The 26,903-nt window shown below is 35.3% G+C and overlaps 1 protein-coding gene across 1 annotated transcript in view; it reads right to left on the bottom strand.

The window, feature by feature from the left end:
• The window catches only part of radil (Ras association and DIL domains), a 44,481-nt gene that overhangs the window by 10,921 nt on the left and 6,657 nt on the right, over positions 1 to 26,903 (bottom strand). Inside the window, 14 exon segments of the mRNA XM_054605093.1 lie at positions 12,430 to 12,569; positions 14,270 to 14,600; positions 15,152 to 15,378; positions 16,725 to 16,875; positions 17,305 to 17,477; positions 20,441 to 20,564; positions 21,714 to 21,830; positions 22,159 to 22,271; positions 22,404 to 22,555; positions 22,847 to 22,884; positions 23,928 to 24,058; positions 24,485 to 25,172; positions 25,255 to 25,446; positions 25,558 to 25,673. Coding sequence (XP_054461068.1) covers positions 12,430 to 12,569; positions 14,270 to 14,600; positions 15,152 to 15,378; positions 16,725 to 16,875; positions 17,305 to 17,477; positions 20,441 to 20,564; positions 21,714 to 21,830; positions 22,159 to 22,271; positions 22,404 to 22,555; positions 22,847 to 22,884; positions 23,928 to 24,058; positions 24,485 to 25,172; positions 25,255 to 25,446; positions 25,558 to 25,673 — 2,693 coding nt within the window.

Genomic DNA, 26,903 nt, shown 5'->3' with positions numbered 1-26,903 from the left:
TACTTTCTTGCTGTATTGTCCGTCTTTCAGTGTTCCTGGCTGGTTGGAGCTGGAGGCCTTCAAGGATATGGATTCAGTTGGCAAATGTTTCCACTCTACAAGACTCGCCCCATCCTGGGAATTGTGGACTTATTTTTCCCTGGCAGCACTTATTGCAATTTTGGACGTTTAATTAACTGTATACTTTATGTCATTACCTCCATTAATTTGGTTGTAAGTTTCCCTGCTAGTACCATTTGGTGAAATGAATAAACCTTTGTGAAGAAAAAATTGTGTGTGCTTTACTTATTTGTCCACGACTTTTTTCGGACCATAACATGACTTTTGAATGACCTTTTTGTCATACAATAACTATGACTTTTTTAAACTTTTTTTCATACAATAGTATGACTTTTTTTACTCTTTTCGACATGCTATACTATGACTTTTTTTTAAACTTTTTTCGACATACTATGACTTTTTTCGACATACTATAGTATGACTTTTTTTTTTAACATACTATAGTATGACTTTTTTCGACATACTATACCATGACTTTTTTCGACATACTATACTATGACTTTTTTTTAACTTTTTTCGACATACTATACTATGACTTTTTTCGACATACTATATTATGACTTTTTTCGACATGCTATACTATGACTTTTTTTTTACTCTTTTCGACATGCTATACTATGACTTTTTTTTAAACTTTTTTCGACATACTATACTATGACTTTTTTTGACATACTATACTATGACTTTTTTCGACATACTATACTATGACTTTTTTCGACATACTATACCATGACTTTTTCGACATGCTATACTATGACTTTTTTTTACTCTTTTCGACATACTATACTATGACTTTTTTTAAACGACATACTATACTATGACTTTTTTTTCAACTTTTTTTTTTCGACATGCTATACTATGACTTTTTTCGTCATACTATAGTATGACTTTTTTCGACATACTATACTATGGCTTTTTTTTTTAACTTTTTTCGACATACTATACCATGACTTTTTTCGTCATACTATAGTATGACTTTTTTTTTTACTTTTTCGACATGCTATACTATGACTTTTTTTAAACTTTTTTTCGACATACTATACTATGACTTTTTTTTTACGACATACTATAGTATGACTTTTTTTTCTTTTCGACATACTATACTATGACTTTTTTTTCGTCATACAATAGTATGACTTTTTTTTTAACTTTTTTCGACATACAATAGTATGACTTTTTTTTTTACTCTTTTCGACATGCTATACTATGACTTTTTTCGACATACTATACTATGACTTTTTTTTACTATGACTTTTTTCAACATACTATACTATGACTTTTTTCGACATACTATAGTATGACTTTGTTTTAACTTTTTTCAACATGCTATACTATGACTTTTTTAAACTTTTTTCGACATACTATAGAATGACTTTTTTTTTACTCTTTTCGACATGCTATACTATGACTTTTTTTTTTAACTTTTTCGACATACTATACTATGACTTTTTCGACATACTATAGTATGACTTTTTTTTAACTTTTTCGACATACTATACCATGACTTTTTTCGTCATACTATAGTATGACTTTTTTTACTCTTTTCGACATGCTATACTATGACTTTTTTTCGACATACTATACTATGACTTTTTTTTCAACTTTTTTCGACATACTATACTATGACATTTTTTCGACATGCTATACTATGACCTTTTTCGTCATACTATATTCTGACTTTTTTCGACATGCTATACTATGATTTTGTTTTTAACTTTTTTCGACATACTATACTATGACTTTTTTTCGACTTACTATACTATGACTTTTTTTTTTACTTTTTTCGACATACTATACTATGACTTTTTTTTTTACTTTTTTTCGACATACAATACTAGGACTTTTTTCGACATACTATACTATGATTTTTTTTGTCATACTATAGTATGACTTTTTTTTACTCTTTTCGACATGCTATACTATGACTTTTTTCGACATACTATACTATGATTTTTTTCGACATACTATAGTATGACTTTTTTTCGACATACTATACCATGACTTTTTTCGACATGCTATACTATGACTTTTTTCGACATACTATGATTTATTTTTTTTTCGACATACTATACTATGACTTTTTTCGACATACTATACTATGACTTTTTTTTTTTACTCTTTTCGACATGCTATACTATGACTTTTTTTTACTATACTAACTTTTTTTTAACGACATACTATACTATGACTTTTTTTTAACGACATACTATACCATGACTTTTTTTCGACATACTATAGTATGACTTTTTTTACTCTTTTCGACATGCTATACTATGACTTTTTTTTTACTTTTTTCGACATACTATACCATGACTTTTTTCGACATACTATAGTATGACTTTTTTTCAACGTGCTATACTATGACTTTTTTTTTAAAACTTTTTTTCGACATACTATTCTATGACTTTTTTTTTCGTCATACTATAGTATGACTTTTTTTTACTCTTTTCGACATGCTATAGTATGACTTTTTTTCGACATGCTATACTATGACTTTTTTCGACATACTATAGTATGACTTTTTTTTTACTCTTTTCGACATACTATACCATGACTTTTTTCGACATACTATAGTATGACTTTTTTTTTTAACTTTTTTCAACATACTATACTATGACTTTTTTCGTCATACTATACTATGACTTTTTTTTAAACTTTTTTCAACGTGCTATACTATGACTTTTTTTTAAACTTTTTTCGACATGCTATAGAATTACTTTTTTTTACTCTTTTCGACATGCTATACTATGACTTTTTTTTTTACTTTTTTCGACATACTATACCATGACTTTTTTCGACATACTATAGTATGACTTTTTTCGACGTACTATACCATGACTTTTTTCGTCATACTATAGTATGACTTTTTTTTACTCTTTTCGACATGCTATACTATGACTTTTTTTCGACATACTATACTATGACTTTTTTTTCAACTTTTTTCGACATACTATACTATGACTTTTTTCGACATACTATACTATGACCTTTTTCGTCATACTATATTATGACTTTTTTCGACATGCTATACTATGATTTTTTTTTAACTTTTTTTTTCGACATACTATACTATGACTTTTTTTTTACTATACTATGACTTTTTTTTTACTTTTTTCGACATACTATACTATGACTTTTTTTTAAACTTTTTTCGACATACTATACTATGACTTTTTTCGACATACTATACTATGATTTTTTTTATTTTTCGTCATACTATAGTATGACTTTTTTTACTTTTTCGACATACTATACTATGACTTTTTTCGACATACTATACTATGACTTTTTTCGACATACTATAGTATGACTTTTTTTCGACATACTATACTATGACTTTTTTCGACATGCTATACTATGACTTTTTTCGACATACTATACTATTTTTTTTTTTTTTTGACATACTATACTATGACTTTTTTTTTTTTTTACTATACTATGACTTTTTTTCTACTTTTTCGACATACTATACTATGACTTTTTTTTAACTTTTTTCGACATACTATACTATGACTTTTTTCGACATACTATACTATGACTTTTTTCGTCATACTATACTATGACTTTTTTTACCTTTTCGACATGCTATACTATGACTTTTTTTCGACATACTATACTATGACTTTTTTTTAACTTTTTCGACATACTATACTATGACTTTTTCGACATGCTATACTATGACCTTTTTTTCGTCATACTATATTATGACTTTTTTCGACATGCTATACTATGACATTTTTTTTTAACTTTTTTCAACATACTATACTATGACTTTTTTCGACTTGCTATACTATGACTTTTTTTTTACTTTTTTCGACATACTATACTATGACTTTTTTTTTAACTTTTTCCGACATACTATACTGACTTTTTTCGTCATATTATAGTATGACTTTTTTTTAAACTTTTTTCGACATACAATACTAGGACTTTTTTCGACATACTATACTATGACTTTTTTTTACTTTTCCGACATGCTATACTATGACTTTTTTTGAAACTTTTTCGACATGCTATACTATGACTTTTTTTTACTTTTTTCATTCACATACTATACTATGACTTTTTTTCGACATACTATAGTATGACTTTTTTTTCGACATACTATACCATGACTTTTTTCGACATGCTATACTATGACTTTTTTTTTACTCTTTTCGACATACTATACTATGACTTTTTTTCGACATACTATGACTTTTTTTAAACTTTTTTCGACATGCTATAGTATGACTTTTTTTCGACATACTATGACTTTTTTTTTAACTTTTTTCGACATACTATACCATGACTTTTTTCGACATGCTATACTATGACTTTTTTCGACATACTATGATTTATTTTTTTTATTTTTTTTCGACATACTATAGTATGACTTTTTTTTAAACTTTTTTCGACATACTATACCATGATTTATTTTTATTTTTTCCGATATACTATACCATGACTTTTTTCGACAGGCCATTCTATTACTTTTTTTTTTTTTTTTTTTTTTTTTTACATACTTTACTCTGACTATTTCGACATACTATACAATTACTTTCTTCATTCTATTCTATAATCTTTATTTGGAATATTATACTGTGACTTTTTTGTACATTGTATAAGTGATGGCCACAGGATCTTTGCCAGGTCCTTGTGTTTGTGTTACTTTCTTGCTGTATTGTCCGTCTTTCAGTGTTCCTGGCTGGTTGGAGCTGGAGGCCTTCAAGGATATGGATTCAGTTGGCAAATGTTTCCACTCTACAAGACTCGCCCCATCCTGGGAATTGTGGACTTATTTTTCCCTGGCAGCACTTATTGCAATTTTGGACGTTTAATTAACTGTATACTTTATGTCATTACCTCCATTAATTTGGTTGTAAGTTTCCCTGCTAGTACCATTTGGTGAAATGAATAAACCTTTGTGAAGAAAAAAATTGTGTGTGCTTTACTTATTTGTCCACGTCTTAGATTCGGACCATAACATGACTTTTGAATGACTCTTTTGTGCATAAGTAACTATGTTTTTTTGAAGGACTTTTATTTCATTCACAATACGAAGACTTCTTTTTTGAGAAACAATACAATCCCTTTCTTTTTTTTCGACATACTATACTATGACTTTTTGTGACATTTTTTGACACAGTATACTATGACTTTTTTCGACATACTATAATATGACTTGAAAGTATACTATGACTTTTTTTTAACTTTTTCGACATACTATACTATGACTTTTTTCGACGTACTACACTATGACTTTTTTCGACATACTATACCATGACTTTTTTCGACATACTATACTATGACTTTTTTTTTTAACGACATAATATACTATGACTTTTTAAACTTTTCGACATGCTATACTATGACTTTTTTTTAAACTTTTTTCGACATACTATACTATGACATTTTTTTCGTCATACTATAGTATGACTTTTTTCGACATGCTATACTATGACTTTTTTTATGACTTTTTTCGACATGCTATACTATGACTTTTTTTTAAACGACATACTATACTATGACTTTTTTTTTTCTAACTTTTTTGACATACTATACTATGACTTTTTTCGACATACTATACTATGACTTTTTTCATCATACTATACCATGACTTTTTTTGGAGCTGGAGGCCTTCATACTATACTATGACTTTTTTTTCAACTTTTTTCGACATACTATACTATGACATTTTTTCGACATGCTATACTATGACTTTTTTTTCAACTTTTTTTCGACATACTATACTATGACTTTTTTCGACATGCTATACTATGACTTTTTTTTTTTAACTTTTTTCGAACATACTATATATACTATGACTTTTTTTTGTCCAACTTTTTCGACATACTATACTATGACTTTTTTACTATACCATGACTTTTTTCGACATACTATACTATGACTTTTTTTAACTTTTTCGACATACTATACTATGACTTTTTTTTAAACTTTTTCGACATACTATACTATGACTTTTTTTTAACTTTTTTTTTTTACAACATACTATACTATGACTTTTTTTTTAAACTTTTTCGACATACTATACTATGACTTTTTTTTTCGACATACTATACTATGACTTTTTTCGACAATACTATACCATGACTTTTTTTTTTCGACATACTATACTATGACTTTTTTTACTTTTTTCCGACATACTATACTATGACTTTTTTCGACATACTATACTATGACTTTTTTTTTTTTTACATACTATACTATGACTTTTTTTCGACATACTATACTATGACTTTTTTCGACATACTATACTATGACTTTTTTCGACATGCTATACTATGACTTTTTTTTAACTCTTTTCGACATACTATACTATGACTTTTTTTTTTTCGACATACTATACTATGACTTTTTTTGACTTTTTTCAACATACTATAGTATGACTTTTTTTTAAACTTTTTTTCGACATACTATACTTTTGACTTTTTTTTGATTCAATACTATACTATGACTTTTTTTTATAACTTTTTCAACATACTATACTATGACTTTTTTTTCGACATACTATACTATGACTTTTTTTTTAACATACTATAGTATGACTTTTTTTTACTTTTTTCGACATACTATACTATGACTTTTTTTTAACTTTTTTCGACTATACTATGACTTTTTTTTTACGACATACTATACTATGACTTTTTCGACATACTATACCATGACTTTTTTCGACATACTATACTATGACTTTTTTTTTTTACTTTTTTCGACATACTATAGTATGACCTTTTTTTCGACATACTATAGTATGACTTTTTTTTAAACTTTTTTCGACATACTATAGTATGACCTTTTTTCGACATACTATACTATGACTTTTTTTAACTTTTTTCGACATACTATACCATGACTTTTTTTTACGACATACTATACTATGACTTTTTTCGACATACTATACTATGACTTTTTTTTTCGACATGCTATACTATGACTTTTTTTTTTTTTTTTCGACATGCTATACTATGACTTTTTTCGACATACTATAGTATGACTTTTTTCGACATACTATACTATGACTTTTTTTTTAAAACTTTTTTCGACATACTATACTATGACTTTTTTTCGACATACTATACTATGACTTTTTTTGCTATACTATGACTTTTTTTTAACTTTTTTTGACATACTATACTATGACTTTTTTCGACATGCTATACTATGACTTTTTTTTTACTTTTTTCGACATACTATACTATGACTTTTTTTTTTTTCGACATACTATACTATGACTTTTTTTTACTATACTTTTTTCGACATACTATACTATGACTTTTTTCGACATTTACTTATGACTTTTTTCGACATACTATACTATGACTTTTTTTACATGCTATACTATGACTTTTTTTTAACTTTTTTTCGACATACTATACTATGACTTTTTTTTTAAAATAGTATGACTTTTTCCGACATACTATACTATGACTTTTTTTTAAACGACATACTATAGTATGACTTTTTTTTTACTAAACTTTTTTCGACATACTATACTATGACTTTTTTTTTACTATAACTTTTTTCGACATACTATACTATGACTTTTTTCGACATGCTATACTATGACTTTTTTTTTTACTTTTTCGACATGCTATACTATGACTTTTTTTTTCGACATACTATACTATGACTTTTTTTCGACATACTATACTATGACTTTTTTTTTGACATACTATACCATGACTTTTTTTTACATGCTATACTATGACTTTTTTTTTACTGACTTTTTCGACATACTATACTATGACTTTTTTCGACATACTATACTATGACTTTTTTTCGACAAACTATACTATGACTTTTTTTAATACTTTTTTCGACATACTATACTATGACTTTTTTTCGACATACTATGACTTTTTTTAAACTTTTTTCGACATGCTATAGTATGACTTTTTTTCGACATACTATACTATGACTTTTTTTTACTATACTTTGACTTTTTTTTTTACTTTTTCGACATACCATAGTATAACTTTTTTTCAACATACTGATGACTTTTTTTCGACATACTATACCATGATTTATTTTTATTTTTTCCGATATACTATACCATGACTTTTTTCGACAGGCCATTCTATTACTTTTTTTTTTTTTTTTTTTACATACTTTACTCTGACTATTTCGACATACTATACAATTACTTTCTTCATTCTATTCTATAATCTTTATTTGGAATATTATACTGTGACTTTTTTGTACATTGTATAAGTGATGGCCACAGGATCTTTGCCAGGTCCTTGTGTTTGTGTTACTTTCTTGCTGTATTGTCCGTCTTTCAGTGTTCCTGGCTGGTTGGAGCTGGAGGCCTTCAAGGATATGGATTCAGTTGGCAAATGTTTCCACTCTACAAGACTCGCCCCATCCTGGGAATTGTGGACTTATTTTTCCCTGGCAGCACTTATTGCAATTTTGGACGTTTAATTAACTGTATACTTTATGTCATTACCTCCATTAATTTGGTTGTAAGTTTCCCTGCTAGTACCATTTGGTGAAATGAATAAACCTTTGTGAAGAAAAAATTGTGTGTGCTTTACTTATTTGTCCACGACTTTTTTCGAGATACTATACCATGACCTTTTTTTAACTTTTTCGTGACTTACATGATACTCTTTTTTCGTCATACTATACTATGACTTTTTTTTTATACTATAGTATGACTTTTTTTTTTACTTTTTTCACATACTATACTATGACTTTTTTTTTTCGAGATACTATACTATGACTTTTTTTTTACTATACTATGACTTTTTTTCGACATACTATAGTATGACTTTTTTTTAACTTTTTTTGACATACTATACTATGACTTTTTTTTAAACTTTTTCGACATACTATACTATGACTTTTTTTTACTTTTTTTCGACATACTATACCATGACTTTTTTTACTATAGTATGACTTTTTTCGACATACTATACTATGACTTTTTTTTCGACATACTATACCATGACTTTTTTTACGACATACTATACTATGACTTTTTTTTTTTAACTTTTTTTTTTTTAAACTTTTTTTCGACATACTATACTATGACTTTTTTTTCGACATACTATACCATGACTTTTTTTTTTACGACATACTATACTATGACTTTTTTTTTTTACTCTTTTCGACATACTATACTATGACTTTTTTTTTAACTTTTTTCGACATACTATACTATGACTTTTTCGACATACTATACGATGACTTTTTTTTTTTTCATATACTATACTATGACTTTTTTTACTATACTATGACTTTTTTTTCGACATACTATACTATGACTTTTTTTACGTCATACTATAGTATGACTTTTTTCGACATACTATACTATGACTTTTTTTTTTTTCGACATGCTATACTATGACTTTTTTTTAACTTTTTTCGACATACTATACTATGACTTTTTTCGATACTATACTATGACTTTTTTTTAAACTTTTTTCACATACTATACTATGATACTTTTTTTTTAAAACTTTTTTTGAAATACTATACCATGACTTTTTTCGACATACTATACTATGACTTTTTTTTTCGACATGCTATACTATGACATTTTTCTATACTATAGTATGACTTTTTTTTATAACTTTTTTCGACATACTATACTATGACTATGACTTTTTTTTACTATGACTTTTTTCGACATACTATACTATGACTTTTTTTTACTATACTATGACTTTTTTTCGACATGCTATACTATGACTTTTTTTTAAAACTTTTTTTTTTGACATACTATAGTATGACTTTTTTTTTTTTTACTTTTTCGACATACTATACTATGATGTGACTTTTTTTCGACATACTATACTATGACTTTTTTCGACATACTATACTATGACTTTTTTTCGACATACTATACTATGACTTTTTTTCGACATGCTATACTATGACTTTTTTTTTTTACTTTTTTCGACATACTATAGTATGACTTTTTTCACATACTATACTATGACTTTTTTTTCGACATACTATACTATGACTTTTTTCGACATACTATAGTATGACTTTTTTCGACATACTATACTATGACTTTTTTCGTACTATACCATGACTTTTTTCGACATACTATACTATGACTTTTTTTTTTTTAAACTTTTTTCGACATACTATACTATGACTTTTTTTTAACTTTTTTTTTTATACTATACTTGACTTTTTTGACATAACCATGATTTTTTACTTTTTTTCCACAATATACCCTTTTTTCGACATGCTATACTATGACTTTTTTTTTCATACTATAGTATGACTTTTTTCGACATGCTATACTATGACTTTTTTTAAACTTTTTTCGACATACTATAGTATGACTTTTTTTACTATACTTGACTTTTTTTCGACATACTATACTATGACTTTTTTTTCGACATGCTATACTATGACCTTTTTTACTATACTATGACTTTTTTCGACATACTATACTATGACTTTTTTTCGACATACTATACTATGACTTTTTTTTAACTTTTTTTTGACATACTATACTATGACTTTTTTTCATACTATACGACATACTATACTATGACTTTTTTTCGACATACTATACTATGACTTTTTTTTTTGTTTTTTCGCTATACTATGACCTTTTTTTAAACTTTTTTTCGACATACTATACTATGACTTTTTTTTTAAACTTTTTTTCGACATACTATGACTTTTTTGGATGACTTTTTTTTTTACTATAGTATGACTTTTTTTTTACTCTTTTCGACATACTATACTATGACTTTTTTTTTACTATACTAACTTTTTTATACCATGACTTTTTTTCGACATACTATACATGACTTTTTTCATCATGATGACTTTTTTTAAACTTTTTTTCGACATACTATGACTAAACTTTTTTCGACACACTATATTATGACTTTTTTTCGACATACTATACCATGACTTTTTTTCGACATGCTATACTATGACTTTTTTTTTATAACTTTTTTCGACATACTATACTATGGCTTTTTTTTAAACTTTTTTCGACATACTATACTATGACTTTTTTAACTTTTTTTTAACAACGTGCTATACTATGACTTTTTTTAAACTTTTTTCGACATGCTATACTATGACTTTTTTTACTAAAACTTTTTTTTTTTCAATACTATACTATGACTATTTTTAAACTTTTTTCGACATACTATACTATGACTTTTTGTGTACTTTTTTTTTTACAACATACTATACTATGACTTTTTTTTAACGACATGCTATACTATGACTTTTTTTTTTAAACTTTTCGACATACTATACTATGACTTTTTTTTCAACATACTATACAATGACTTTTTCCGACGTACTATACTATGACTATTTTTTCACTTCTTTTCAACATACTATAGTATGACTTTTTTTCGACATACTATACTATGACTTTTTTTTTACTTTTTTCAACATGCTATACTATGACTTTTTTTATGCTATACTTTTTTTCGGCATACTATACTATGACTTTTTTGACATACTATACTATGACTTTTTTTGCTATACTATGACTTTTTTTTACTTTTTTCAACATACTATACTATGACTTTTTTTAAACTTTTTTTTTGACATACTATACCATGACACTTTTCGTCATACTATAGTATGACTTTTTGTTTTTTTCAACATACTATACTGACTTTTTTTTACATTACAGTTTTTTCAACATACTATAGTATGACTTTTTTTTAAACTTTTTCCGACATACTATACTATACTATGACTATTTTGGACATTTTGGACTACTATGACCATGACTTTTTTGGACATACTATGACTTTTTTTTAAAAACTTTTTTCAACGTACTATACCACGACTATTTTGGACATACTATACTATGACTTTTTTCAACATACTATACTATGAATTTTTTCGGCATACTATGACTATTTTCGACATACTATATTATGACTTTTTTTTACTTTTTCCGACATACTATAGTATGACATTTTAGACAAACATGGATGTTAACTGCAACCACAATGCGATAATTCTAGTTCTTACTAAAACAAATGAAAAATAAATGCCTCTTTTGTCCAAAATATTGTTTCAGGAGGGTAACTTAGATGGTCGAGGGGCAAAATTATTCAATTAAAAATGTAGGTAAAGGGTTTATAACACTTGTGTGACTTATACGTAATGTGGATATGAAGACCAGTCATCCCAAAAATGTATCAGCAAATATCAATACTAAACATATGATCAATACACAGCTGGAGAATCTGGCCTCAATGCTTAAAGATGTTTTTGTGTTTCTAACTTTTGCTTCAAAATTAGTTGTAGCTGAAGTAGTAAACCAACTGTTTAACAAAGACAAAAACACACTCCTGAAACCCAAAGTAACAGATAAGATAAAATGTCAAATCTTTTTAAAAACGTCCATCTACTCACCAGGCCGTCTATGAGTCCCATGCCCAGTCCGTAGGGTCCCTTGTCCAGTTCCACTACAAACACCACACACAAGTCATCAGGTAGGGGAGGGGCGCCAAGGGAGGATACAGGGAAAGGAAACTCACACCCACTTATACACCCTGCAGAGGACACGGACACCCAAATACACAAAAAAAACACACACACATACAAACACACACACACACACACACACAGAGGGTCTCGCTATGGGGGTTGGACAAACATAAAAGGTATTTCTGTGCAGAAGACACACACACAGATACTGAGACACATGCTACATGCAACAGAGCTAATCTGACACACAAACATGTGCTTCTGACTAGAGCCTGCAGATGTCACACTCACTACACTGAAAAAACTGCACAGGAGAGGAACTGCTGTCATGTGAGGAACAGAGCTGACCGATGAGTTCAAGCATTTCAACTAAAGAAGTTCAAATTTGAAGCTGCATGCATCAATTTTTGGTCTCTTGGGGACAGAAGAACCCCAGAACAATCAGAGGCATATAAAACTCTGATACAGTACAATCACCTTATTAAGTTCTGATGATAACATGTTAGCAAACAATTGCCTACTTGCACATCCAGCGTACAGGAAGCAACATTATCTCCAATTGGAATCGTGTTGCAGGACTTGTAATCAATGTTGGTCTAATATTAGCTCTCATTTTGGCTCTGACATACAACTGTTCTAAGTTCTTCACCTGCTAGTTGCTAAATACGTTTTCAGGTCATTTTTAGGTGGGCAGGTAGCCTACTGTGGGTTAAGCAGAACACTTTTGCAGCAGATAACTGCAGCTATAAATGAGAGCATACAAGACTGAATCAAACACTAAAGGTTTTGTTGAAACCAAATGTATGAGCTTTAAGACGCTAAAAATCTTTGTTGGTGCAGGTTTGGTGATAATTCATTGTGGGTTCATTCCTACAAGTGTTTCGCTTTAATCATTTTTGTAGTCATTTAATCCATTAATATAATGAATATTGATGAATACAGCATTAAGAGAATTTAGAATGGCACTTATTTTGTGCAGGTTTAATCAAAATACGTCACCATGTCTTGTTATCTTTGAAAATTACTGAGTGGAGATGCGCAAGCAAGGGAGGGAGACTGAGCCACATGACACACAATGTCTTCTAGTAGGGTGAAGGACTAAATATTTCACACATTGGTCAGTTACAGTGGATTGTGATACTAGCAACTTTATCTTCATGATCAGCAGCGTGTATATTGTGTACTGATAAGGTATCGTGTAAGGATGCACCGATCTGAAACAATGTAATGACATTTTTTGGAAGCGGGTCACATGTTGGTCATTATGTGACCGGTCAACATTATATACAGTTTAATTTATAATAATATGACTTACATTTATTCAGTCAGTTTTTACTGCCACAGTAAATTCTGGCCTCATGTTACCTTACATAACAATTATTCTTATGAGTTCCCTGTAGCCAGATTTAGAGAGCTAAAATTTGTAAAAAAAAGATAGCACTGGTACCATATCTGCCATACTGTAACCCTAAAGTATCCAAATTGGAAAAAGATCGGTGAATCCCTAATATTGTGTATAATGAACTGCAAGGTTTAAAATTTAAACAGCACTTTTGGAGTGGCAAAAATAACAACAACACCACACAATATGTGATTCTGCACAATAGCCCACCACAAAATACTTCTTATGTGCAGCTTACAATGTTGTTGATTACATAGTGGTCATTTTTAAGACCATTAATTGTTTGTTTCTGTTCTTGATTCCAATACGCTGCTCAAGTGTTCCTGTTATTTTTGCCCACCTCCGGTATATTATACAGCCTACCCTCCAGTCCGTTGTTGATGAGTCCGTTGGTCTTTTTACACTCGGACACCGTTCTGCTGGTGCAGCCGTTAGTCTGGGTGTTGGGGCCTATGATATGCCCTCCTCCTCCTCCTCCTTCTGGGTACAGCGGGGTGTTGGGAGGGGTCAAGAGGCAGGACGGGTCTGGATTTGCTGTCCGAGTGTGGTGGATGGTGCCGTTCCTTCTGAGGCTGTGTGTGTGTGATTGGCCTGGGGGTCTGTCCCGTCCTCTCTCCTCTACCGTCTCAGCTGTCAACTCGTCCCCAGGACCCCCAGAGCGGGGACTGTTGTGGGTCGGAGGCAACAACTCCCTCTGTGTCGGGGTTGGATAGAAAGACTTTAGAAAACCGTATGAGGTCTAAAATGATGGTGCAGTTTTTAGAAAATGGAAGGAAAATAAATCTTCCTGTTATCTTTTGGTTATGAAAAAGTTTTCTTGTCACAGTGCACAAAAAGCTCTGTTCCTAGATAACTGTCTATAAAATATCTTTAACATTTAAACACAATTTAAACATCTTTAATTGGAATAATTAACCATTGGATATATTTGTGAATGCATGCATTTCTGTGTGTGTGTATATGTGTACATATGAGGGTGCAGTAACACTAGGGATTATGGTCTAGTCAGTCGTTCCCACTAATTAGACAGCCTAAAGACTAATCAGATTAACCATGATTTAACCATGTCTAGGTTTCTGTGAGTGAGTATGTGTATGTGTGTGCGGGTTGGCTGGAGTAGAGGGTTTTTGTCTTTCATTTATGGGATTATGAGGAACTCCTCAACAACCACAGCTGCCGAGGCACATGGCCTAGATTACTGCTAGGTGTGTGCATTTGACATTATGCACTGTGTGTTTGTCTGACCTGAACGTCGGGCCAGTCAGCTGTGTTGGTTCCATTGGATTGTGTGTGCACACTGGGAGTGTTGGTGTGTGCTTGCGTCTTGGTGCGTAGCCCCCACAGGTAGTGGCGGATGTAGAGCAGCTGTCTGTAGATGCTGTCCTCCACACACTCGCTGTCCAGGTCCACTCTGAAGCCGGCGCTGGGCAGCACTATGGGAGGGTGGTTCTCAAAGCTTTCGAGGAGGTCAACTGAACACACATACACAAACTGATGTTAAATCCCCTATACACACATACATCATAAAAGACCTGATCCAGGATTGCTTTTCTGTTTCTGGTTTGCAGCTTTCACAACCCAAAACTCATCGAGGACTGCACAAATATTTTCTACATGGCTAAATTAGACACATTTTTGATTTGGTAGCTCGTGTTTGTTCAGATGCACACAAGTATCCTGGTTATGACAAGGAAGTATAACAGTTTATGTGTTTGCACAAAAACACATCATATCCTGGATTCAGAAATCTAGGTTAAACTGTGATTCCTGTTTTAAGAAACCTTAATATGCTAGCTGGATTGCTGTTAGAAACCAGGATAATTTGACATTTAACACCTCATTCAGGCTTCTGATCACTATCTGGCATGTTTACAGGTGCACCCTCAACATGCGTTACATAGTAGTTTGTTAAACAGAAAAATATAGGATGTTATGATGAACTATCATATATACTAAATTGAATGTCGCAAGTACACTCTTGAGTTACTTTTTACTTAATTTAAGCATTTCCATTTATACTTCTTATACAAATGGGATGCAATTATTGAACGTTTTACTCAACTACATTTTACTGACAGCAATAGTTACTAGTTTTACAATCAACTTATATATTATGATGTATTATAAGCGATGTACACACTTAAAATAGTTAGTTCTTAATGTTTCAATACCTATAATCCAACAAGACTGGAGGGCCTGCAGGACTTTAAATTGTAACAAAGTCCCTGTGGACAAAAAGCAGTTGGTTTCCGAGCACCACAGTCGCTTTAGAAAACCTCTAATTTTACTGCAGCAGGGTCTGAAAGTCGGCCTCACTCAGCTCCTGGTTATCCTGGCTGGAGGAGAAGATGCTGCAGCCGGGTGCGGAGCTCTCCTCCTCCCACCGGCCCTTTCAACTGCAGTCTGAAGGCTACAGCAAAGCTGAGGGACCTTCTGGTGAACCTGCTTGATTTCCTCTGATTTGCTGACCCAGTGGCACCGATAACAAGCATTAAAAAAGCCAATCTTCTAGCTGATAGTCTTGTTTACTTATGTAGTTCGTATAGAGGCATTAGTATTAAATTGAGACTTTTTCGTAACCAGTAATAAGTTCCTCACAGTAACTTCAAATTAAAGATCTGAGTAATTCTTCCATCTCTGATGTCTGATATGGTTTTTCCACATAGTTTACTTACTTTGTTATAAAAAATATCTAAAATGCATCTACCCCTTCTCCCTCATTCAAAAATCCAGAATTTTTTAAACACGTTTAACTGCCGGACACGAGATTGAATTCAGGGAAAAGTCCATTCTCGCGCCCACAAATTCACACAATCACCTGTTCTGTATATATACGCTTCATCCTCACTGCTGGGTTGCCATGTTGGGACGGGTCCTAGCTCTGCTGTGAGCTGGTACTGGGTGAGAATCCTGTGCAGCTGGACAGGCTTCAGAGCCGGGTGCTCACTGGACAAAGCTCGCCAACTCATCTGCACACAGAGAAGAAATAAAAGAGGGAAAGAAAGAGGGGAGAGATTAACAGGAAGGTCATTTTTTCCAATACAACCGAGCAATCAGGAGTTAAGATAATGTGCAGGCAGTCACAAGTTGATCCTGGCAAAACCTTTTCAAAGCGTCATCAATCAATAGCTGATCAAAGTGACTTGCTTCATGAACAACAGTTCCTTCGGACGTGTACAAAACAGTCAGAAAATTGATTACTGTCAATCAAAGCTTTGCTGTTCTGTGTTCCCTCTAATTGGAAGTCTGCTGGATTAAGCATCTCAACAGCAATCATTTGGAACTGATGGCCTCCATTCAAACAGATTTGAGGGTAAATCCTGTTTATTTTCAAGTTTTGCCACCTAATTAGTGCTATCCTGTATAAGATCTTGGGGAAATGTGTGTGGGTGTGATACCTGTGTGAGCTGTTTTTGGGGAGTGGCCAGTATGGACACAGTGCTGTTGAGTTTGGTGAAGAATTTGTCAGCCAGATGTCCCAGACCGGACCTGCTTGCCCACTCCATGACCATCCGCAAACACGCCTGAATCTGCAACACCTTTGAACGCTGGAACCAACCCCGAGATGGACCTGCACACACAAACACACACACACAGTTCTAGGACTCTTTTGTGGCATTTTTTTGATACACATTTCTGTGACATATTGTTTGACATTTTTATTACAAACTATTAAATTTACTATTAATTTTTTCTGATATGGTAGTTTCATACTATCACACACACACACACACACACACACACACACACACACACACACACACACACACACACACACACACACACACACACACACACACACACACACACACACACACACACACACACACACACACACACACACACACACACACCACAGTTAGATATTGATATAATAATTTCATCAGAGGCACTGCAGAAGATTTCTATTCTTGGCTCTGAGCATGTCAGAGAGAAAAGCAGACTACAAGAGAGACTGCCTGTGTTTCTCTCTATGTGTTTGTCCTGTACAACAATACAGATTTTATACACTACGGATATTTATTTTTATGCAAGTATATATCGAAGTTAATGAATCAATAGTAACAACCACCAGCCACCTGCTTGCAGAATACAAATCGAGTGCTGCAGAGCTGCTCAGCTGACAATAAACCAGCACACAGCCAGCATTCCTCCCTCTGTGTAATCCTTTCTTTCTTTATTACACATCAAAGAACTGAAAGGAAGTTTTGTGTGAAGTTAAGCAGGCGATAAATTGAAATCTGGCATTTGTCGCGATGGTATCCCATAGTTTGTCAATCTGTCATTCCATTACCTCACTGCAGCTATAATTCCTATTTAAGCTTTCTGAAATAGGCTAACCCCCCAATGTGAGCTCAGGCCTCTGCTGGGGTTTGGTACAAACAATGACAAACAACTGGACTTATGCTAACGATACCTGAGTGTCTGTACAGAAGCCAAAACAATATTTTTTTGATACCATTTTTAATAATCAAGGACCATCTACCAAATAATTCATCTGATCCTTAGAGATGAACCAGATTCAGCTACTTTCTACTTTCCATCTGCACTCATCAAGTAGACACAAACGTATTATCATACTATTAATGAATAGTATGGTCCTTAAATGTCAGAAAATAGTAAAGCCCAATTGTACATTATCAAATAGCTTGCTTTGTTTGTACAACAGTGGAAAAAACAAAGATATTCAACTTTACTATCACATAAGACAAAGCAGCAAGTCCTCTCTATTTAGAAGCTAGAACAAGGGAATATTTTCGTATTAGTCGATGCCTTAAACAATGCATCGACTAATAGTGCACCTCTGGCTTCAAGTATAGTGATAGGACAAAAGACGAAACATAGATGTGAGCATAAGGTGGCGTATGCAAATGTAAACACAGATCCTTTATGTTTCAAATGTATCCTTGAAATCCATTACTTTGAGAAATGTAATCATTTTATTATAAAATAAAACAACCTTTTTTCATTCAGCGAATGAAGACAAAGTTTTCAAATGTTTAATGTTCTCTAAAATAAAATTAGCTCAAATATAAATCTTGCAAGATCTGACTAAAGTCAGAGAATAATGAAAGAGTTTGCACTCTTCAATCCAGGATTCTCAAAAGATAGTGTCAGGTCTGTGTAGCCAAGACCAACAGTCCCACTTCATAGAAGAATTAAGGTAAGATCGGGAGCTGTCTGGCAGTAAAATAAACAAGATTATGAATTTAATCAGACAATCAATGCCAGTTTTTGGCCCTTGACAGTTTACGATAAGACAGAAATTCTCTCTCTACAAGTTACAGACAGGGACAGGGATTTTGAGGCAGACAAACTGACAGCATTATGTGCATACAGCACACACACAACCTTTAAAATATTCTGACATATGTTTGGGCCCCACACACACACACACACGGTAATAGGCTTATGTCTAGGCATACAGTAATCTATGTGTAAATGGACGAGACATCCCTTAACCTCTCAGCAAATGGTCATAATGTAATCAGCTGGTTTAAACACACACACACACACACATCCCTTAACCTCTCAGCAAATGTGTCATAATGCTTCAAAGCAGCTGGTTTGCAGACACACACACACACACACCTTTAAACACAGATAAGTCATTGTACACTCTCAAACTAAACAGTCTGAAAAAGGTGTCACAACACACGTGCAAACACACATCACACAGATCACGGAGCTTCTGCACCACGTCACATCTCTTTCTGAGTTGCCATAAAATCGAGCCAACGGAGTGAGTGTTGCAGAGCGCTCGGTGCAAACGTCAGCGTTACCTGCCACAAACTCAATTCACTGTTACCATGGACACCGGCGGTGGAGAATTGTCAATGAGCGACGAAGAAGGGGCGCGAGGGAGAGAAAGAGAAAGCCAGACGGATGGAGAGAGGGAGGTGGAGACAAGGAAGGGGGGGACGGGGGAGCCTCTGTATGAATATAAAGTTATTTCTCCTTCTCCTTTTGCCAGACATGTGATCTCTCCTGTCTCCATTGGCTAATGAAGACATATGGCGTGTGCGTGAGTGTATATTTGTGTGGCTGGGGATACAGAGGGAGGGTGTGGAGAGGTTGGGAGTAATAGGTGGTTGGACACAAGGATAAAGCCCAGGGTAAATGGCTATTTTCTGTTTTTAAACAAGGTAATATACTATTTGCAAGGTTATTACTACAACTAAGTGGCCTTCCAGCCTTTTACCCTTCACTCTGACCTTTGCCAGCCTTCCCCACTACCCTCCTCTATCTCCCCTCTCTCTCCTTCATCCAATCCCACCTCTACTCCTTTTTGTCTCACCCCCTGATGGCCAGATGGAAGTGAGGAAGGAAAGAAGCAGGAGGAGAAGGGGGGGAGACAGAATGCAGATAGGGGAAGGGCATTGAGGACAAATCTCTGTCAAAACGCTGACAAGGACACAAGGACACACTCTCACTCTCTCTCTCTCTCTCTCTCACTCTCCCCCTCACACCAACAACTGTGCAAACCCTGAGGGAGGTCTAATGGAGTGTGAGTGCCCATGTTTTTTGACCTACCTTTGTCCATTAGCTGGTTAAATAGCGACACGTTGGAGAAGAAGAAGAGGTAAGCGAACATCTGAGCCTGAATCTCCGGGTGGACCTGGTAGCCCTGCAAAAGCTCCTGGCCATTCTGAAACACCTGAACACACACACAAGTAAAAACACAGGTGAGCATAGAAAAGACGTCATATCTATGTCAAATATGGACAAAAAATATATATATAAATATGTATATATCGCATATATTCTGTATCGGCAGTTTCCATCTCTTCATTGAAGCTATGCATCACGATTTATGGCTGCACTTTTCCATTAAATTCAAATATTCTTGTGTCTTGTGAAACGTTTTAAGTGTATAAGTTAAAGGGTTAATTAAATGTCAGAAAGGTCCCAACTAATTCTGTTTGAATAAGACACAAGAATCTAAATTAGAAATAAAATATGGAAAAAGGAAGCCAGAGGTTAGATGTCTCGACCTTGACCTTGACTTCTTGCTGCATGAAGCAAAATAAAGAAAGATGTCAACAATCCCCTCTGACCCTTACTGTGTCTCATTCCTTGCAGAACATATCCCCTTCAGGTGCAGTTAACAGTTATTTTATACACACGCGTATGTTATAAACAACTTTGGATATTCTGTTATATTCTCTCCATCAATATTTGTTAAACAATGACTATACTATATAAACGTCTTTGTCATTTTGTGATTTCATTGCAATTCTTCTGCAGAGATATGCTAGTTCACCAAAAAAAGATCGTTTTGCATCTCTCTTAGTGTTCATACTCAACAAAACATCCCCGCGGCCATTTATTTTTTTGAAGTCAAAATTCTTTAGTTTCTTGTAAGAGTTCTGAGGATTCTGAGAATAATGAAATAACCTGTTTTCCTGGACTGACTTTTAAGTGAAGTTGGAGACATCTGTTGAGCAGTTAAACTTTTTAATTTAACAATATTTGTATATTCATAGATGTTGGATTTGTCAATGAGCAAAAAGGAGTAAACGCAATTGTAAGATTTTTTTTAAGCAGTTCATTTTTATGTCTTGTGGAAAAAGCATATTTGATTATTCAAAGCGGAGTATTTTTGTTTTAAAACATGTGTGGTCGGGATCTTAAAATTTTGATTTAAGAAGAAATCTATACAGGCTATATAAAAATGTTAAGTGGACAAAACAAGACATCCTTTATGAAAAAAAATGTTTTGACACATTATGACTATTAATAATCAAGTACATTTTCATGTTCCTGACTACCTTAACTGTACTACAATACAAACGCATGTGCTTACCTGCAGGACTCTGCGTACAGGTTCGGGAAACCCTACACCTCCTTTCCAGCAGGGCTCAGAGCTGTCGACTGGGAATGGATTACAGTCCAACAAACCTGGTAACACTACATAAAGAGCCTGGAGACACACAAAACACACACACACACAAACCCAAACACACATACACATACACAGACAGTGAGGCATTATGATGGAAGGGATCTGAAATTGAAAAATAACTTCTAACCTATTTATAGTCAGACCTCATCTAGTAGTGTGTGTGTGTTTCTGTGTGTGTGTGTGTGTGTGTGTGTGTGTGTGTGTGTGTGTGTGTGTGTGTGTGTGTGGTTCTCTGTCTAAATGAGTGTTCCTTATCATTCATCAAGCCCGTGATAAAGAAAAAACTAGATTAAAAAAATGTCTCCCTCATTAAAAAGATGGCACTGTTGCCGCGGTGACAAGTTACCTTGGTGATATAGTAGACACATTGCTGGAAAGTGTACATGATCACTTCTTCCAAGATAGTCATCGCCTCCTCATTGGCTGATATGGTCGCAGACAGCAGCGACTCCTTTGACCCTAAACACAGACGACAGAGATCGAGGCGTACTTAAGAGGCAGAGGGAGGGAGGGATGTATCTGCATCAACGTCTACTGTATGTCAGTGTGAGTAATGACTCCTCAGTCAAGTTGTTTACAAACTCATCATACCTTGCAGTGTCTCTATGCTGTGTGTGTACGCTGGTACTCGTTGCTGTATAAAGTAGAGGATCTCGATGGAGTTGGACATCCAGAAGAAGATGGTTTGCAGGTCTGGGATCAAGTCTGAGATACTGAGCAGAGACAGGGTGGCCGGGTCCTGGCTACGTGGACACACACACGTGGACACACACACACACACACACACACACACACACACACACACACACACACACACACACACACACACACACACACACACACACACACACACACACACACACACACACACACACACACACACACACACACACACACACACACACACACACACACACACAACAGAGCAAAGGGTTAAACACAGTTAGGCAGACATACTGAACACACTGAAATACATACTGAAAAACGGTACATGAGCACATGTGCTCTCTTTTCTGTTGGAAAGCGATACTCACTGCTGAGCTTGCTTCTGAGCCAGATCCTTTGTCCTCTCCTGTAAGACACACACACACACAGCAATTAAGTGCTCATTAAACTTTTAGGATGTGCGTAGGAGAAACGAACTTCATGACACTATCACTAACCTGCAGAAAGAAATACCACTATTACAAAACCTGACACACTGACGCATGTTGATGATTACTTTGTGCCTCACTGGACCGAATAAAGGCTTAACTCTATTTATAAGATGACCCACCCCCTTTTTCCCCCCCAACACCCATTTTTGGAAAAAGGATATATAACCCTTGGAATAAAACACAGTAGGCTGCACCATATTCTTGGTTTCCTGCAGTGTTTTATACCAGTAGCAGACCACCTCACCCTAATATCAAAAGTTAATACATTCTTACACAAATAAAACATAAACCTTCAGGGAGAAAAAGAAGAAAAGCACACAGCGAATGACATATATTTAAACAGTGTATATATTATTTAGGCTGTTATCTCATGGCTACACTGAATGTGTCAAGATCTGGGTTTCTGGACAATTTCCTTGGTGAGACCCTGATACTTTTTAATCTTTTAAATAAAATAAAAACACACATGAGGGCTAATGCCCAGTGGCCTTTCTGAATCCATGTGGTCAACTCAAAGAGAATCAGCCTCGATCAGCACATTCAGCATTATTACTTCACCTATATGCCTCAACTTTTTCTAGTGTGGAAGTTGCTATGGGGACAGACAATTCATTGAATATACAGAATATTGTGTGTGCGTGTGTGTAATACAGTACAAAACATGTGATATGCAACCCTGCTTAACTATTCACCTGACCCGACACGGCTGACCAGTTTCTCCCCACATGAGGTCATCTTAAGCAGAGACCAAAGTACCACAGAGACAGGCAGCCACAGACAGACACACAGACAGACGGAGAGAGAGAGAGAGAGAGAGAGAGACAAACAGACAGACAGATAGGCAAACAGACAGAGACAGACTGAGAGATGGGTAAACAGACCGACATAGAGAGGCCGACAGATACAGAGAGAGACAGGCAAAGAGACAGGGTAGACACACAGACAGACGGGCACTGACCCATGCGATGGTCTGGATTCGTCGGACAATCTTGAGCAGAAGTTTTCCAAAACTCCCCGGTGGGAAGGTTGAAGCCGAGTGTTGAATGCACAGACACAGCAGGTAGGCAGGTGTCAGCTTATGGTCGTCTCCTGGGAAGAAGTTTAAAAGGTTCAGTTCACCAGAGTTCACCAAACAGACATTTTCTCATATACCTCTGGTGGTTTCTGACTATTGATGCAGCTCACGGATTTAAAAAAAACTTGAACTACTTTTGGTCTTTGTGAAAAAATGTTACCAAGTATTAAACTATAAAGAACATCATTTTTTTTAATGCTTTTAACACCACAAATTAAATTCCATTCGACTCCACTGTATTGGTGTGACGGTTGAATGACGTCAGAGACAGAATTCTCAAAAGTGGGACAAATAAACCATCTGCATGGCTATATACCACTACAGGAATGTGAGATTTTGTTGAAATAACATTTTAATTGCAACACAATACATTCACTGCATAAGTGAAACTGGCGTCTTATATCGTTTACTAAATTATTAACATAAATCAAATCACAGACCTCCGGGTTCGATCAGAGACACAATCCTGTTCAACAGTTGGTCTTCATGAGTCTGGTCAAACTCCAGCTGTAGCCTTCTTTTCTGACCTCCTCCTCCTCCTCCTGCTCGTCCTCCTTCCCCACCGGATAAACTATGTGGCCCTCCTGCTGTCGTCCCCACGCTGCGGGGCTTCACCAGGTGAGGTTTGAAGCTGCGTCTGATGGCAGGAACACTGGACACCTGCGCCGCTCTGTCCTTTAGCACAGAACCACACATCTTACAAGTTTGAGCGCCGCCCTCCCCCTCCTCCACCCCTGCATCGTAAAGCTGCCCCAGGGAGCGAAGGCGTGCCAAGGTCTGAGCGGGTAAGGGCTTAGCGCCAGTGGGGTCCTTGTACAGGAAGATGTAATGCGCTCCGAAGGAGAGCAGGTCACCGTGTCGCAGCGTGGTGGAGCGCTCGCAGCGGGAAAAGTTCACCAGAACGGTGGCGTGGAGCACTGGCTCAACGGCGACGCAGGACCGCTGGCTCTCCCCCGGCTCCTCTCCCTTGTTGTTGTTGTTGGCATGACGACGGGGCGCGGGGACTCGGCGCAGGCGGCAGTGGAGGGGCAGGATGTCAGGAGAGAAGAGGCAGATGTTGGGGCGAGCTGATGGCGTCTCCTGACCGACGGTGTGCTGCTCTCTGTTCAGCAGGTAAACCAGACAGTCCTGCCACACACGGCACAAAAACACATCACACAATCTGACATTTTAGACGTCTCTCACACATGAACCCCTTCCCTTTCCTCACCTGCCGATTGTATCCCTGTAGCAGCAGGAGGTGCGGGGACTGGTAAAGCGAGTGCCTCACCCCTCCTCCTCCTCCTCCTCCCTGACTCCCTTCCTCTTTCCTCCGGCCGCTGGAGGCTGCCTCCCGTTCCCGAGCCCTTAAAGGCCCTGGCAGGGTGGAGTAATAGCGCTTGGGCTCATCTCCCACTCCCAGCTGCAGACCCACGCACATAAACACACATGCATTCAGGATTTCATTGGCAACAGTGAACATGAAAAATGACAATCAATTACCCCGACTGGGCTTCTGTGTGAGGGCTCAAACCTGGTTGAGGCTGGTCTCGCTGAGGCTCCGGCAGAATGATGAGTTGCTGGATCGGGGCAGGGTCAGCGTCCCCTTCGCCCTGTTCCTCTGGAGCTTACGAGCCTGAGCATTAATATCTACAGGGAGGCAGAGAGGAGGCGTGAGAGAGAGAATAGCAAGAGGGAGAGAGAATAGCAAGAGGGAGAACAGGCATAAAAAAAAGGGAGAGGCAGAGAGGAGGAGAGGTTGAGGACACAGAAGGAGATCAAAAATAAGAAGGAAGTGTGCTGAAACATGACATGTGCATTGTTATGCATGTATGTCTGACTCATGAGTGAAGTCTGGGTAAAGAACAGTACATAAGTGCATGAACAGTCATGTGTGAGCTGAGTGGAAACTACGTAAAACAAACCAGTCAGATGGAGTAAATGGTGCTGGATGGAGCAGCACACGTAACATTGAACCTGATGAACGGTGAACTGAGCAGCTCCTCATGACTTTAACTTGTGGCCATGCAATGGCTCTGCACGCACACACACACACACACACACACACACTCACACAGGTTGAATCACTGGCAAATGGGGGTGGTCGCTGGTGACAACGCAGGTAGAGGTGGTCTCCATGGCAATGACTGACAGCCACCCTACCTGAGGCCAGTCCCCACCTTTAGAGCTGGACTGTACCACTCGACCAGACCGCAGGGGGGAGCTCCTGTGTTTGCCCAGCCCGGACCGACCCATTAGAGCCGCCAGGAATTGGGAGGTTTTTGGCCCTACAGCAGGGTTGGAGGGGTTAAGGAGGCTGAGAAAACACCCCCTCACCAAAACACCAAGCACAGAATAACCCCCATACACACAAACATCATCCGCATACCACAAGACTCGCATGCACTGTGGAGCAAAAATAAAAGAGTCTGTGCTTCTTGTGAGTAACATCAGCAGTTAGTAAGGAGAGATACAGTTAAAGGTATGAGGTACAGGATTTCCTCCTCTAACATATCACTGTCAAATTATTAAGATATCACCTTCAATGTCAAGCAACAGCTGCATACTTTCATTTAAAACTATAGCACCTTTAATCCGCTTGGTGCTTTCATTTAGATTGATTTGGGTGTTTTTGTCTTTGATTTTATAATAATTGAAATCAGCAGCGTCGGGAATGTAGATTGCATGACTGAGGGTTGATATTACAATTAATTTGGCTGTGATATGTTCATGTAATTAATGGAAATCCTACAGTACCTTTAAAAAGCTATCTCGAAGTCAAAAAGTGTGTAAAAATACACACAATTCACACATGTGCATGCACGCTCGCACATAAACCAGGGGAGGAAATAACAGGTGAAAGACAGAGAAGTAAAGAAA

This window comes from Anoplopoma fimbria, chromosome 9 (assembly GCF_027596085.1).
Source record: "Anoplopoma fimbria isolate UVic2021 breed Golden Eagle Sablefish chromosome 9, Afim_UVic_2022, whole genome shotgun sequence".
Taxonomy (NCBI): Eukaryota; Metazoa; Chordata; class Actinopteri; order Perciformes; family Anoplopomatidae; genus Anoplopoma; species Anoplopoma fimbria.
This window is presented reverse-complemented; position numbering and strand designations above follow the sequence as displayed.